The sequence below is a fragment of the Paramormyrops kingsleyae genome, chromosome 6, assembly GCF_048594095.1.
Source record: "Paramormyrops kingsleyae isolate MSU_618 chromosome 6, PKINGS_0.4, whole genome shotgun sequence".
Lineage (NCBI taxonomy): Eukaryota > Metazoa > Chordata > Actinopteri > Osteoglossiformes > Mormyridae > Paramormyrops > Paramormyrops kingsleyae.
In genome coordinates, this window is record NC_132802.1 from 12090035 (window position 1) to 12106201 (window position 16167).

Genomic DNA, 16167 nt, shown 5'->3' on the forward strand with positions numbered 1-16167 from the left:
GTGAGGCATGTGAGTTTTGGCTGGAAAATTCCAGTTCATACAGTCATGTGGAACAGCAGTCAGTTTTGTGTCAGCTATTGACCTAGTTAACTATGCCTTATTCCTTTGTGACTATGCCATTTCCATAGTCACCGACCTTGGAAAGTTCTCCTCACCAGTTCCCTATTGATTCTGCCCCTTAACTCACAATGAAATTTTTTACCATCAAGCATCTAACAGTTTAGAAGGTACTTTTTCTTGAGGTCGTTTTATATTGGCGCCCTAACCACTCTTAAACGCTGATCAAACGTCGGGTCACCTTGTGTCTGGAGCAAATCCCAAGATGCACTGGAAAAGAAGCAGAACAGACATACACACACAAGTAAGACCTGCAGGCAAGTTAGAGACACCAAATATCTTTGGCCTGTGAGAAGAAGTGATCCCCCAGTTAACAACTTTCACCATCACCCCCCCACCCCCTCCCAGTAACACTAGAACCCACCAGACATACGCAAATGCCCTCCCCAGGACTGCATCTTAGTAACCTCACTGGTTAGCAGCAAATGATGCACCCACGATCCTAGAGGTGTAAGACCATAGTGCTACAGACTATATTTGCTATCCCCCACATTAGCTCAGAAGAATATCTGACTTCTCAGTGACCGTGACTCTATTATTGCCTTAAAGAATGCACTTGAAAGGAATAAGAGGTTACATAAACTGTGAAGACAGGGCTTTATATTTTTGTGACCCATTCTAGTTTTTTTCTTACTGCACAAATAATGTGGAAAAGAATGTCATCTTGAGTCTATCAGGGTCACCCACCTGCCAGTCACTTGCACAGCCTCGGCTGGGCTACAATGCCATTTTCCAACTTCCTGCACAGTCACTAGAATAAGCAATATAATGTCTGCATCAGTATTCTGTACCAGGTTTGGTCTACCTTGACGGTTGATGGGGGTATGGAGTCATGTTTTCATATCACTTTTACAGTAATGTGACTGGTCAGGGTTTGACTTGTAAGTTGTGTGCAAATCCCCTCCAATCCTGTGTGAAAATGTATTCTGTTTATGAACATGGTTCTTACTGAAACAATGGCACCACTTGCTTATTCAAACTAGAGCATCCTAATTACTAAATCTGGCATGACTAAATAACTAGAATAATTAGTAATACCTCAAATTACAGGTATGAAAATGGAGTATTATTTCATTTGCCTCTTACATTCCAATGAGTTGACTTAAGATCATTGGTGCCAGGGGTGTATACAGGGGCGGGGCCACAGCGAAACTCGCTGAAAGCTAATTGGCCCCTGGAGTGACCCCTCCACTGTCATTCAGTGACTCAAAGGATATCATTGGCCCCTGATTGACGCTTTCAAATGGTGTTGCCTTGATTGCGGTGTCATCCATTCAAAACACACATGGATCATTATTTAAACAATAAAAAAAAAATCTAATCAAAAGTGCTTTGGATACCTTGGAAGGTCGTCTTTAGAATAGTGTCTAAGCTTGCAATTCATGCTTCCATGCAGCGCCTACTGCCATTTCCAGACACATTAATTCTCCACTCAGTTCTATGTTCAGATGCATATGCAGCACATAATTTATCCCCGTTTTGAATTCCTCTTGCTGGCCTCGATATTGGAATTTATGCTTTGCTTTGGAGAGTTTATCTGCTTAGCTAGTTTGCTGGGAGTGTTTCATGGGCAATTGTGACAGTGTCAGACGCCCTGTGCCCCATAATAAAGCAAGCCGCGTATCTGATTTTCACTTTGCAATGTACGCCTCTCGAATAGTTATCTTTAGAATATTTCCACACAGAAATGATTTCATCCTGATGAATAGGGGACCCCGGCTGGTGGTTTAGCTCCATACAGAGAATTACTTCTGCCATTCTGCTTTAAAGTCTTTATTTTTCTGAAGGTCTTGTAGTTCACATTTTGCCCCAAAGATATACATTTAAACCTTGCTCTCTGCTGTCTGTGAACGGCTCTAGATCGCCCCCCCCCCACCCCCCCCACTCACAGGATGAGTGGTTAGAAGCTACCTTTTTGCACATTTCGATGAATTCTTTGGGCTGGGAACCCATACACAACCGCGCACCCCGTGTGCCTATATTTACCCAAAAAAAAAACCTTAACCCTGTTTGTCCTCTTTGCGCTGCTTCTCGAGTGATGAATCGCTCTCCTTTTCCCGTGTGTTTCTGGGAAAATAAAATATTTATGTCTCTGGGAGCATCGCTTTTGGATTACTTTTTTTTTGTGACATTAAATATTAAAGCGGTTAAATATTCATTGCCTGTAGATGAGCGTTGTGCCCGTGTCAGGGGCTCGCAGGGCTGTTCGGGCATATGCCGCGTGCTGACGCGTGTGCTGGGGGGGGGCACTCCTCATCAGGGGCCTCGGCCCCTCGCGAGAGCCCTGGTCGGACAGTACCGTCAGGGTGCGCTGCTGACACAGTCTTCCTCTCTCCCCTCAGACTGTCCCATCCTACATATCGCCATCTGGCTGTCTCTCAAACCCCACCCTGCCTGCCCCTCCCCTCCCTGAGCTCCCCTTCTACACGACAGGCGGTGACATTTCCACACGAGCAGCTCTGCGTGCGTGAGCGGGCCCCCGGGGGACCGCTCTCGTCACTCATCGCCGTAACGCAGAGCGAAAAAACATCATTAGAATTTATTTCTAATGACCTGGAATTCGTCACATGGTCTTAGATGTGTACCGGGTCTCCGTAACCTGAGCTGTCCTAATGATCTCCGAGCGGACCTACTTGTACGGGCGACTTCGGTTGTGAGGGCGTAATGAAAGACTCGTGACGAAGAAGAGGCCGAACGTGGGAATTAACAAGCGCAGATGCTGTTTTGTCTCATGCCTTTTCCTGAAAAGCCCATCACAGTCAATTTTTAAGTTAGAAAGAATATATATATATATATATATATATATATATATATATATATCCACACACACACTCATTATATATAATTAAAATGTTTCAAATATTTTAGAGAAGTATTCCACTACATATTATTTCATCTTCAGCTGGATTTCCTGCATATAATAATGCATGTGGTTTACTGTTAGTGGCTTATTGCTTTTTGCCTAAGCTGACAGAGGAGAGTCCTCCACAGGAAGGGGGTGGAGGGGGTGAGGCATCAGTGACAGTTATTTGGGGCAAAGGAGGACGGCTGAGTATGGAGCATGATGACAAAAACCAAACTGTAAGGAACTACCAAGCAAGAAACTGTCACTCCCTCGGCTGTGGTCACCACTTCCAGTCAAACGTTCAAGTGACATAGGCTGGGGAGACCGTCATTCATTCAAGGTCGAAATAATCAATCGGCCAAGGCTGCTGGGAGAATGGCACAGTCGTTTGGTCTGCACACTTAATGAGAATGACCTTTTTTTTGCTTCACCGTACAGAATTTTGCTGAAGTTTCTTGAGTGGTACCAGAGTTTCTGGGACAGATAGATTCTAATTAGGCAGAAGAAGACAGCGAGCTGGATCCTGGAAACCATAATGTCACCCCATCTTTGTGATGGATTTTTAAACCCACAATACAGGAGAGAACAATCATAGCGATTCAGTGTTATCACCTGTTACTTCAGCAGGATTCAGAATCTTGTTTGCATTTTAGCACAGTGCTAACCTTGGCATTGCAGGAAATTATTGATGCTTTTCTTGCAGAAGTCACGTTTTATTATTATTATTATTAGTAGTAGTAGTAGTAGTAATAGTATATTTACTTATTTGCTGAGCGATAACTAGATATTTTCAAAATTTGAGTCCCTGTTGATCGAAATTGCCCAAGTTCCAGTGTAAGTGATGAAAACTGTGATGAAATTCCCTTCACAGTTGCAGATGCAGTATTCTGCCCAAAAATGAATCAGCGTATTAACCAGTATTATTATTATTATTATTATGCAGTAAAGTATTTTTATTTACTATATGAGAGTATACCAGAACACATATGTTAGGTTACTGGACTTCAGACTATTACAAGGATTCTCATCATTTGAGGTGAGTCACTGGAGACAAATCAAGCACTATACAAGTATGAACTGTGCTGGACCTTCACCTCTTCTTGCTGACTTAATATATTTTGTCACTATTGTGACCGTGAATATTACATAACAACCTTCTGGGTCACTGGCAGTCATTTGATTTGAGAACTGCTTTGGAGGTATAAGATGCTGAGTAAATTCCCTCGAACCAATTACCTTTAGTCTCCGGTCTCCCTGCCGCAGAGAGATATTCTTTCTATACTGGGGCTTGGGTTTACATTCGTTAGCCCACCTGCTAAGCTGAATTAGGATTCCTGTTCTATCCACTGAACAGTTAATGCCCTCGAACACAAGGAATGTGAAACACAGGAGAACCTCCACTGAGGGTTATGTTATGTAATAAGGGGCACGGCAGAGCTGAAGACGTAGGAACAAAGGCAGAATGATGCGGCAGTGATTTGGGCAAACCGTACGGCCAGTAACACACACATAAGAAATTTCAGTTGATGGAAACAGTGGACAGTACCAGTGGATTCGGTCGACGAAAAGATGACGGTATTGGAAGGCTGCTTATAGACGTACTGTGGTTTGGAAGCAGACGGGCAGATTTTCACCAGTGTGGGAACCGGGAAGTCTGTCAGGCAGCCCTCCGCTCCAGTCCCTGCCTCCGCCCGCCTCCACCCACACCGACGTCATGTTGTTTTTCTCCACGCTCCACAGCTGGTTTGCGGCTTTCCCTGCCGCCCTTCAGACTGTCGGCGAATTGTGTTCAGAAGCCCATTAAGACGTTTATAGAGCTGCTTATTCAAGACACGAGCCCAGGGTCGATGGGGAGGCTAATGGCCCCCGTGATGTGCTGCTTTGGGGGGGGTCTGGATGATCACATGAGATCTGTAATGCTGTTCGGCTGGCCTCTAAATAAACCCTTCTCAGTGATGGTAAAAAATATCCAGGTATGAATGTCAGCTTTTGTAGCCTCGCATCTTCAGTTTCTGTAGAGGAAATTGATCACAGTCTGTCACAGACGTTTTACTATTCCTCCTGGCCAAGAGTATTCATAGAAAATTAACTATCATGCTAGTGTTTGAAAAACATCAGATCAGGATTTTCCACATACATGTAGGAACTCGCTATTTAAATTCCGAGTCTCCCTTTTTAGCTAAATGACCTTACTGGATGTAGTTTTCTGTGAAAAGCAAATGCTTTGTCATTATGGGAAAATAAGTGGTAATTTGAGGCATGAGTCTATTAGTCTCAGAAAGAGGCATTGAATGCATTAGCTGCAGGTCAGAAGGTCTTTTACTCCGTTGTAGTGCTGAAGGGTTTCACAGAGCTTGCTTGACAATATATCCAGTAATAAGCGGTAATCGCTTTCATTTGCAGAGTGAATATAGAACAGCCGCAGTTACCAAATTCCAGGACATTTAAAATGCTTCCTAGTAACTGACCAAAAAAAAAACTCTCTGAAGTGTTTTGGAACTTAGTAACCTTGGTAACTCTCTGCTTGTGCGGGTGATGTTGGGCACCTCCTCATGAATTACTAACATCATAAGCCATAAGTCAGAAAACAAAACAAAAAATCCCATAATTCCATGTTCATGGGAGCCACAGCTCAGTAACTAACATGTTAAGCTACCAGAACCTTTAGCCAACAACCTTTCTTACATTTATAAAAATGTAATATACGGAATGCAATGATTTGCAAATCATATGAACCCATATTTAATTGAAAGTAAAACAAAGACAACATATCAAATGTTGAAACTGAGAAATTTTATTGTTTTATGACAAATGTATGCTCAATTTGAATTTGGTGCCAGCAACACGCTTCAAAGAAGTTGAGACGGGGCAACGAAAGACTGGAAAACAAAAACACATGGTTAATTGGTAACAGGTAACAATAAGATGATTGGCAGTGGTGGAGATTTCAGGTACAGAGAGTACAAATCCACACCAGATTTTGTTTCAACCAACCAGTTGAGTATAAAGAGTCACAGTCATAGAGTACCTAACTGGTTGGTTGAAACAAAATCTTGGTCTGGATTTGGACCTCTGATGATTAGCCATAAAAAAGCCCCCCTGTGAGGCAGAGGTGAAAGACTGCATGGGCAATCGTTTTAATAATACTCCTCAATGTAATATTGCAAATAATTTTGGAAATGTCATCTATGGTACTTAATATCATTGAGAAATTCAGGGAATCTGGAGAAATTTCTGCATGCAAGGGACACGGTCAAAACCCAGTATTGGATAGCCGTGATCTTCGGGTCCTCAGGCGGCACTGCATTAAAAACAGACACGATTCTATAGTGGAAATCACTGCATTGGCTCAGGAACACGTCCGAAAACCAGTGTCTATGAACACAATTCGTCACTGCATCTACAACTGCAGGATGAAACTCTACCATGCAAAGAAGAAACCATCTCTAAACATGATCCAGAATCTCCACCGACTTCTCTGAGTTCATTTAAGATGAGCTGTGGTCCATGGCTTGGGTAGCTTGCACATCTGGGAAGGCACCATTAATGCTGAACGATATGTACAGGTTTTGTAGCAACATATGCTGCCATCCAGACAACAACTTTTTCAGAGAAGGCCTTCTATATTTCAGCAAGACAATGCCAAACCGCATTCTGTGCGTACTACACGTCCGAGTCCGAGTGCTACACGGGCCTGAAATCCAGACCTGTCACCCATTGAAATCTTTAGGTGCATCATGACATGAAAAATACAACCAAACAGACCCTGAACTGTTGAGCAGTTGAAATCCTATATCAGGCAAAAACTGCAGCAACTGGTTTGCTCACTTCCCAAACGTTTACACAGTGTTGTTAAAAGAAGTGATGCAACACAGTGGTAAACATGTCCCTGTCCCAACTTTTTTGTAACATGTTTCTGGCATCAAATTCAAATTGAGCACATATTTGTCATAGAACAATAACATTTCTCAGTTTCAACATTTGAAATGTCATCTTTGTTCTATTGTCAATTTAATATGGGTTTATATGATTTGTAAATCATTGCATTTTATTTTATCTACATTTTACACAGCATTCCAACTTTTTTGGAGATGGGGTGATACTCAGAATCCTTTACACGCTACATTTTTTCCACCGTGTTTCGTGACTGTGCTCTTTGCATGCTGGGCTTTGCCGTGAGATGAGAGGCGACCCACCAGGAAGTCACGTCAAGGCCACAGGATGCTCTCTGAGGAAGGCGGCCCAGAAGCAGCTAGTGCCGGGGGGGCCCATTGAGTTCCGCCTCCACTGACACCGCCATTTTGGATTTTATCAGAGACCATTCAAGACCAAAACACTTATTTATTCATGTTTCTTTCCATTCCTGTCATTTTTTTTCTTCATTTGAATGTGCTTTTAATAATTAACGTGCCATTATCTAGGAGAATGTATCTCTGTATACTTGCTGATGATTTCTTTATTGGGAGTACTGGAGTTCTGGTGACTGGAAATTGCCCCCGCCTCTTTCCACCCCCGGTCCTCTGGTTCCACACGTCTTCCAGAAAGTCATCTCACTGTTCTCATTCTTAACACCTCTTCCCTTTCAGTCAGTTTTATTTGCGTGTCACTGCTGTTCCGTTTGCATTATGCTGATATTGTTACACATAAATTGACTTAACAAGAGAATGCAAATATGCTTCATTGTTTCCACGTTTCAATAAATCATACCAACAACAATTATTAGCCAGCAATGGTTGTTATTGCGTATGCCCACGCAACGATCAAGATATACGATGAAAAAACATGCAAAAAAAACCATAAAAGGGTTTGAATTCCTTAATTACCTACAGGTTGAAGGACATACCCATAACATATCAAAACAATATATAAATATATATTTTAATACCTTTTCTTTTGACAACTTCCTGCAACATTTTACATCGAACTCTCCTACACAGATCGTGACCAAAAGTCAGCCCAGGATGTCAGGTAGCTATTTGCATAGACACCTACTTGAAAACCAGTGACAGAATCAGGCCAGTCTTGACAAGAGATTTGTATCAGGATATCAGAATATACGTTATTTCAAATGTAAATAACATTGCACAAGTATACCAACTACTTCAGCTCAAAAGATGTAATGTACATTCCATCCATCTATTTTCCGTTACTGTTTATCCGGCACAGAGCTGCAGTGAGCGTGCAGCCTATCCCAGGAACCACAAAGCACACGTTGTCTGATACTTGTTTGTTTGAGCAAAACAGTTATGCTTTAATGTACACCGTAAGCATTCGGACTAGCAGCATTGTTTTCGGCTTCCATGTTTCTGCTAGATAGCTATTAGTCAATGAACTGCAATCAATTCGGCATCTAGCTGTACAAATGGCATGGCATAACATTGTGAGTCAGGGACGATACCGGTGATGTCGGCATCTGTAAAACGTAAATTGTATGTTGCCGATAAAAGTGTTAGCTAAACAACTAAATTGCTTAAATGTACCCTTCCCCACTGGTAATTACACATTTGACATAATGTTGCAGATTGCCCGTGCCAGCTAGCCAGAAACGCCTGCAGTGGGTGTTACTGGACATCGAATGACTCATCATTCGCAGTTCAGGGAGGAGGTGATGTACAGGACATCCTTCTAAAATCAGGTCCCATTCAAATACTTACTGAGAGTGGCGGTGAGCAAGCTATCAGGAAAATTATAAGCCAGTTTCTTTGTAAACCCTCTAATAATAGCACAAGTAAACAAGAAGAAGATCTCCATTCTCCATAGCCCATTGTCTGCTGTAGGCAATGTCTCATTCTTGCAGTGAAATGCAGAGATCTCTTCTACCTTTTTATGGCAGTATATGAATTTTACCAGGCTCCCTGCTGGGTCTCAGCTGAATAGATAATGATGCTGATTTTTACATGAAATACCAGTCACCCCTGAAAAAAGGCAAAATAGGCAATTTTCACAAACTACCACCAATGACTGAAGAGGTTCTGTTTGCAATAATATTTAGTGGCTTAGTGTTGAGGACTTTGGCCTGACTTTGAGGCTGTCACATTCCAGCCCCAGCTACAGTATATGTGTGCAAGTTTGTATAGAAGCTCCCCAGGTTACGATGGTGCGTATTTCGACTTTACGACAGGTATGTTTATTCAATAAATTACATGAGATATTCAACACTTTATTATAAAATAGGCTTTGTGTTAATGATTTTGCCTAACTGTAGGCTAATGCAAGTGTTCTAAGCATGTTTAAGCTAGGCTAGGCTAGGCTATGATGTTTGTTAGGTTAGGTGTACTGTACTAAAATGCATTTTCGCCTTACAATATTTTTGCCTCATGATAGGATTTTCGGAGCGTAACCCCATCGTAACCCAGGGAGCGTCTGTATTTTCCTTGCATTGTGTAACACAGCTGTGCATTATAACACCACCAATAAGGTATTGCACCCAAACGACATCTGAAAACCTTTTAATTTCCGAGACTTTGCAGAAGTGGGATTTTTTTGGTTCCAATGATCGATCGATACTAACGTTGCATTGAGGCCTTCCTGTAAAGCAGGCTGCTTCTATAGCTTTGATTTTGGGAACAGCTGCAACTGCTACAGCTTTAGGCAAGATAAAGGATCAGGGCAGCGTGTGGAAACCAGGCTGTAACGGTATCATTAGTGCACAAGTCATTTCTCCCTGACATGATCATCATTTAACTGATTAAAAATTATTCTGCTGAAGACGAGGTTAAAGTTTATGGGCATCCTCCCATTTTAAATGTTTAATTAATTTTCTGTTACAAGCCCTATAAATTGAAAAAGACATGCAACCTCCTAAAATGCACTTTGATTAAGTAGGGTAAAGCTTTAAAGCATATTTGTCGTAAATTGAAACCTCTAGCAGATTTCAAAAGATAAACGTTGTGTGCAGTTGCTGTAACTTCAAGGGAAATATGCTCCCTTTTGTATTTCTGGTGGAGCTCTCGTGATTAACTATGTCCTACCATAAGGCTGTCACATTCAGATTGTTTATTTTTTTCCAAAACCTAACTACCCAGCACTCGCTCTCTGTCCAGGTGCATCCATGCATTAAGTAACTTTGAAACAACAGAATCCTCCACTAACAGCAGTGTCTATCCTCCTTATTGTAGACAGTTACAAAAAAGTAAAAATTATTAGAGCCATAATGGCATCGCCTCAAGGGATTGGGTTGCCATGGAAACAGAGGTGGGAGCAAATTAACTAAGACGAAATGCAATGCTTATAGCTATGCTGCTTTTTAAGAAGCCTGTCAACCTTTCCCCCCCCCCCCCCCCCTTACGAGATAAAAGGATAATACAGCTCGGACAAGATTGCTGTACCTTTGAAAATGGTTTCAGTTTTTCTGCCCTGTTTCCATGGCAATATTGTTCATAACAACACAACGCACCATGTGGTTTCCCCTGCCTGTGTAATGGCCATATTCTTGTGAGAACTGTCTATGTTTCTCACAGAGCTGGAAGCAAGGAAACATGAAAGAAAATAAAACCATTTTGATGCCTAAAAACCACGTACATTTTCTCTAAGGGCCAGTTACTGAGAATCCTGTGCCGATTTGAAACGGGTACTTGAGTGACTTTTTTCCCCCGACTTTAAACATCACGCACGTCTTCTCCTCTAATTCACAGGTCCGGCTGCAAAGAAAAAGTATGTGAGCTACAACAACGTTGTGAGCTAAAGTGACTTTGTCAAAGGATTGAAGTGTTGAGGCTTTACCTCCTGCTGCCGGACAAGAAGCAGCGTAGGACCCCAGCGGGGCGTGGCCTACTCAGCTCACAAGATTGGTTTGTGTTCATTTCTTTCTCTTTTCATTTGCTATTGTGTTTCCACATGCAGGAGGAAATGGCTGGCCATAATGTTAGCAAAGTAAAAAATTATACAGTATAATAAGGAGAAGTCAAACATGCAGAGATAAAAGGGTCTCCGCTCAAATATAAAGTGGAAAGTGGGGGTGGATGGATCAGATGATGGCCAGTGTTACAGCCATGCTGCCATCAGAGCCGCGTCCAGTGGTCGGAGTCGCGGTTGTGACACTCACGCTGAACAGCGCCTTCTCCCACAAAGGCTGTGCTGATGTCACAGAGACAGTTCTGCTTAACTGTACTTACAAACCACAAGATTTCCAACCTCGCTGTGAAATGTACACGGTTTTTTTTTTTTTTTACTTTACATTATTTTAGCCATTTTATTTCCATATGAACACATTATTAAAGCCGTGCTCACCTGCTGGAAATAGTAATTCTATTCTTTTTAAAAATGAATATTTATGTTAGGAAATTGAGAACTATGTATGCTGCATAGTCGTGTCAGGGTAATAAAGGGTACATTAATCTTAAAATGTGTTTCCACGGACCTCAGAAAACTTCGTTTCATTCAGTGCACTCCAGTCAGCTTCACGTAGTACAGTTCTGCAAACGAAACACTCCACAGTGTTCAGCTAGCATGTGTCTACGCATGGCTGTTTAAGTTCAATGTGAAAATAAAGTTTAAGTACTCACATGGCTTTGACATCAGCCAGATAAGGGTAAACCTATTGTTTTCACTTTATTTATTGTTTCAGTTGTTACTTTAATTTCCTAGGAGTTTCTTACTGACTCATTACAATGAGAAAATGTAAAATTAAGTTTATTTCTATATTAAAAATGAAAGCATGTATGTTTTCTACTGTTGTTCTAAGTATGTTCATGTTTATGTGCCTGGTCTGTGAAAGAGGTTTCAGTTTGACTGATCATGCAAGTGTATTGTGGTTTTGTCCAACCATGTGTAAACATGAAATAAAGCCATTTTGTTATATTTTATATTCCCAGCAAAAAAGAAACTAAGATGTAAAACTGTCAGTTTGTTGGTAGGTTTGTTTTACAGTGTTCTTAAGTGAGAAGTATGGGGGACAAACTACTGGAACAAACAGGTCATTTATGTGTTGTATGATATCTATGATTGTGAAACTCACCAACCAGTGACAGGTAATATTAATTAGTATGACAATTCGTTATGGTATTGATTCTGTTTAGGATCTTTGGCTATGGTTTCGTTTGTTTTTGAGTCACACATTTTCAGTTCACAAAAAATGATTACATTGTAAATTTCAAATAGAAATTAAATATCCATTCTTCCATCCATACATGCTTTATAGCCATCCATTGTGCAATATCCATTTATCTAATTTAGGCCACAATGATGTGGGAAAAAACCTCCCTTATAGATTGTTAGGCAGGGTAACCTGGGCATGATGCCAGTCCTTCTAGCAAAGTCAAATTTCTTGTGCTTTAAATCAAAAATAAGGAAATGATCTCTTTCATTAAACAAATTATCTAGAATATATGAGACAGAAGCCCTTCTGTAACCACGGGCAAACACTGATAAGCATTCCTTAAGAATAACAGAATCACAAAATAGCAAAACTATACGCTGTGCAATGTGCAAAAACACAAGTGAGTTTCAAATGCGTTTAATCTGCTTTTCAATTATTACATCATTATTGCAGTTCCCTGGCGGTATTTGATGGTAATTAAACAAAACTGAAAAAGGACTATGACCCTGAATGTCTATTACTCCTCTTATAGAGGTTTGGTGTATTTTTCGACCTCCCTTATACAGCTATGAGACCCACCTAGCTGGCATAAAACAGCCCTAAAACCCATTCTGGCCTCACATCAGGTGTTTGCAGGATCTCACCTCCACCCCATCTCCATCTCTGTTTCCCTGTTTGATGTCCTAATGGAGGGGATCAACAGCCTGGCCTTGACGGTCGGGTGTGATTGCCTTCAGCTGACTTCAAGCCAAAGATAGCATGCTTCTGTTTGCACGAGCATTTACATACTGCAGCAACCAAAACTGTCGGGTAAAAAAAAATAAAAATCAATCTAGTGAAATACATAAAAATTAATAGAAATTAATGCGTCCTAAATCGGATTGACTTAACTCTAGACAAGTGCAGAATCCCTTTAAGAGGACATTTACCATTCCGATTTCAGATGCAATCCCTTAAATGGTTATCTGCAGGCTTATTCTGTGAGTCAGTGGCCTTCAAATCTCTAATATAAAACTTATGGAAAAGTATTTTCGGTAAAATCACTACATTCAGAATTAATATTGTATATCATGTCTGCCTGAACATGGATTAGATCAGAGATCTATATGTATATTTTTCTGAATTAACTTGATATTTGCCTGACTACTTTTAGTTTTTAAAGGGATTAAGACGTATGGAACACAATGTGGTGTACATATTCATGGCTCTCCGGCGAATTGCATGAACCAGATCTTTATAATATTGTTTGTTGGTATTGACATTCGCAAATAAATCTATGTTTTTTAAATTCATGTTTAGGAAATAAGTTCCCATTGTTTGCACGAGTCATTTAGCAGCACAGATCTTGGATACATGTATTGCCTTTTGGGACAGCGTGCGATCGGGCATAATTGGTGAGTAGCGGCTTATTCCAAAACGCCGCCTTATAAGTTATGTCAAGAGGAGTCTACGGAGGGTGGATGTATCTGAAAGCGGATGGATGGGAAGAATGCGCTCCATTGCCGGCAGACATTCACGACGCGTGTGCTCATCGGATGTGACAGGGTGCCACAGTGATGTGTAAAACTCCAGCACAGACGCCAGGACACACTGCCGAGCACTGATGCATTTAAAACGGACTAAAAGCAATGCGATCGACGGAAGACCGAGTGATGAAAAACTCACGGACTATTAAACATCAAAACTGTGTAAGGAAGGAATTAGATACAAAACAAAACAAAACAAAAAGCTTCAGAAGAGTGTTATTTTTTCCACGGTGTTGTTTTACGGAAGTGTGTATTTATCAGCCGAGCAATCAATTAATCAACCAATCAATCCGTGTCTAGCAGAGAGCCCCTGACAATATAATTGGCTCAGCGGGGAACAAGTGGTGGCCGCTCGCTTCTTTGTGCTGTGTTCGTTCCACAACTGCGGGGTTCATTTTCTGCCATTTGCTTTACACAGTTAATGGTTGTGTGATAAGTGGGTGAGACAGGATGTTCTGTTTAGTGAATGAGAGAGAGAGACAGACAGAGAAAGCGAGCGAGAGAGAGAGAGGATGGGACTGAAAAAAGACAGACACCCATGAGTCTATCTCAAGGGCAGAAAGCGGTTGCAATCTGGAGAGCACTTCCTTCCATTCAACTCTACTCGTTTTGTATAGAAAGCTCAGCAAAAGGCATTTGGGGGGGGGTTACCGTCAACTATTTACATACCATTTGCTGAAGATAGATGATTAAGTAAAATAAAAGATTGTTTTTTAATTAAGTTATAAAGTAGCACTCTTTCCACAACGCTGTTTATGAACTGTTAACGAAGTGTTAGATTTTTTGTTTCTCCCCCGTCTTTCACTTCAAAGGTGCTTTGCTATTGCCATCTTGTGGCCATGAGTGAGACTCATGTGTCGAGTATGAATCACAGCCCCCACTAGGTGAGCCCTCCCGTGGGAGCGTCTTTCTCTGAAGGCCAGGATCGTGAGTTGTTCTGCTGTGGACCAGCATCACGAAATTGTGTAACCATGGAGGGATATTGCACTTTTATTCACACACACACACACACACACACAGAAGTGTACTCATGTCTTTGTGGGGACCGTCCATTCATTTCTATTTCTATGGGCAAAACCCTAATCCCAACGATGACAACCTTAACTCCTACCCAGCCCTAACCATAAACACAAGTAACCAAACAAATTAGTTTTTTTGATTGCAGTTACAGATTTTTATAAAATTGAATTTCCCCTCTTGGGGACAGAAAAAATGGTCCGCATAATGTCAAAATAACAGTTTTTTGTAACAATCTGGGGACATTTGGTCCCCACAATGTAATATATATCTGACCCACACACGCACACTTGTTTATCTAAGGTAATTACAGCATCTCAGTTGGTGTCCTGTAGGAAAAAAGACTGGTGTTTCAGGGCTTGGACTAACAACAATGTATCAAATCGTTCTACTCTACTCCTCCACAAACACAAGGAAAGCAATTCCTACATATCGGCAATGTGATTGTTTTTTATCAGTGCAATTGTAAACAACATTGACAAAAGCCTTGATTAAATATTTGACTGACTTTGCTTCTGAGTTTTTTTACTTAACTTTCTATTGCAAGAACTCAATGACACATCAGAGTGGACTGAACTCCGGAAATCACCCTTGTTAAGCTAAACTTCTCTACCGAAGTGTCTAGAATTAAGTAAAATTGATGGTAATGAACTAAACCTCTTAACAGCCCGGAAATTGCTCTGTCATTAGCTTGGTTTAAGCCTGCTTCAGCTAAATGGTCTGTTTTTGAGTTTAAAACGCAGCTGCATGGTAAAACAGAAACTAAATTGTCTTTACTATGAACTCAGTAATACTGAATTATATTTTATTCATTGAGAAATTTCTTCACTGCACTTTCAGTTCTCTCAAACATATTGGTAGTATATACAAAACTTAATACAAATGAACCAATGGTCAAATGAATGTGAAATTCCCTCTTACATCAAAATACAAAATAAAATGCTAGTCTTCACACAGTCCACTTTAATTTTGGCTAAGAACAATCAATAAGATATGCTATTCTGCTTTAGACGGTGGTGGACACCAATTCTGTGACCACTGCAACGCTCCTTTTTTGAATAGTCTATAGCTAGCCTATTTACAGTGTTTGTGTTGTGTTCCAAGGGATACCTAATAATATCTCATTTGTCACTACAAGGGCATTCAATGGAAATTAAGTTGATAAGAAATATATATTTTTTGTTTTGCTAAGACATGCGTTACATTCTAACAACAGGCCTAATTGTAAGCAATCTTTTGTAGACATCTGCATTAATGCAAGGCTGCAGAAAAGATCAGTTTTCGTGAATGCTTTTTTCCTTTAAAATCATAAAAACAAGATAAGCGACTTATTTTTTATGTAGCCTAATAAACATCAGCATTTGTAAATACATATGATTCGGTTTAAGGTTTCATCAAGGTTGCCTCCACAATACAACAGCCTACAAGGTAAAATATAAGTTTGAGTACTGAGACGGCTATTAATAATATCTGATTCTGGGTTGTGTTTGACTTGGAACCATTTCCACTTGCACTGCCGCTGAACCATGGCCAGAGCATGTTTGAGGTAAGATGTGGGAAAAGTGTGACCTCTATTGGTCATTTAGGTGATTTGTAAATGAACACACCAACGGTGTATATTAATT

At 40.8% G+C, this 16167-nt stretch overlaps 1 protein-coding gene across 5 annotated transcripts in view; it reads left to right on the forward strand.

Annotated features, from left to right (window-relative positions):
* LOC111855808 (metabotropic glutamate receptor 7-like) overlaps positions 1-15050 on the forward strand; it is a 118543-nt gene extending 103493 nt beyond the window's left edge. For all 5 annotated transcript variants that reach the window (XM_023835206.2, XM_072713657.1, XM_072713656.1 and 2 more), the window contains one exon: positions 10597-15050. In XM_023835206.2, the coding sequence (XP_023690974.1) occupies positions 10597-10646 (50 nt within the window). In that variant the 3' untranslated portion in view covers positions 10647-15050. The remainder of the gene's footprint in view (positions 1-10596) is intronic.
* Positions 15051-16167: the final 1117 nt, after the last annotated feature.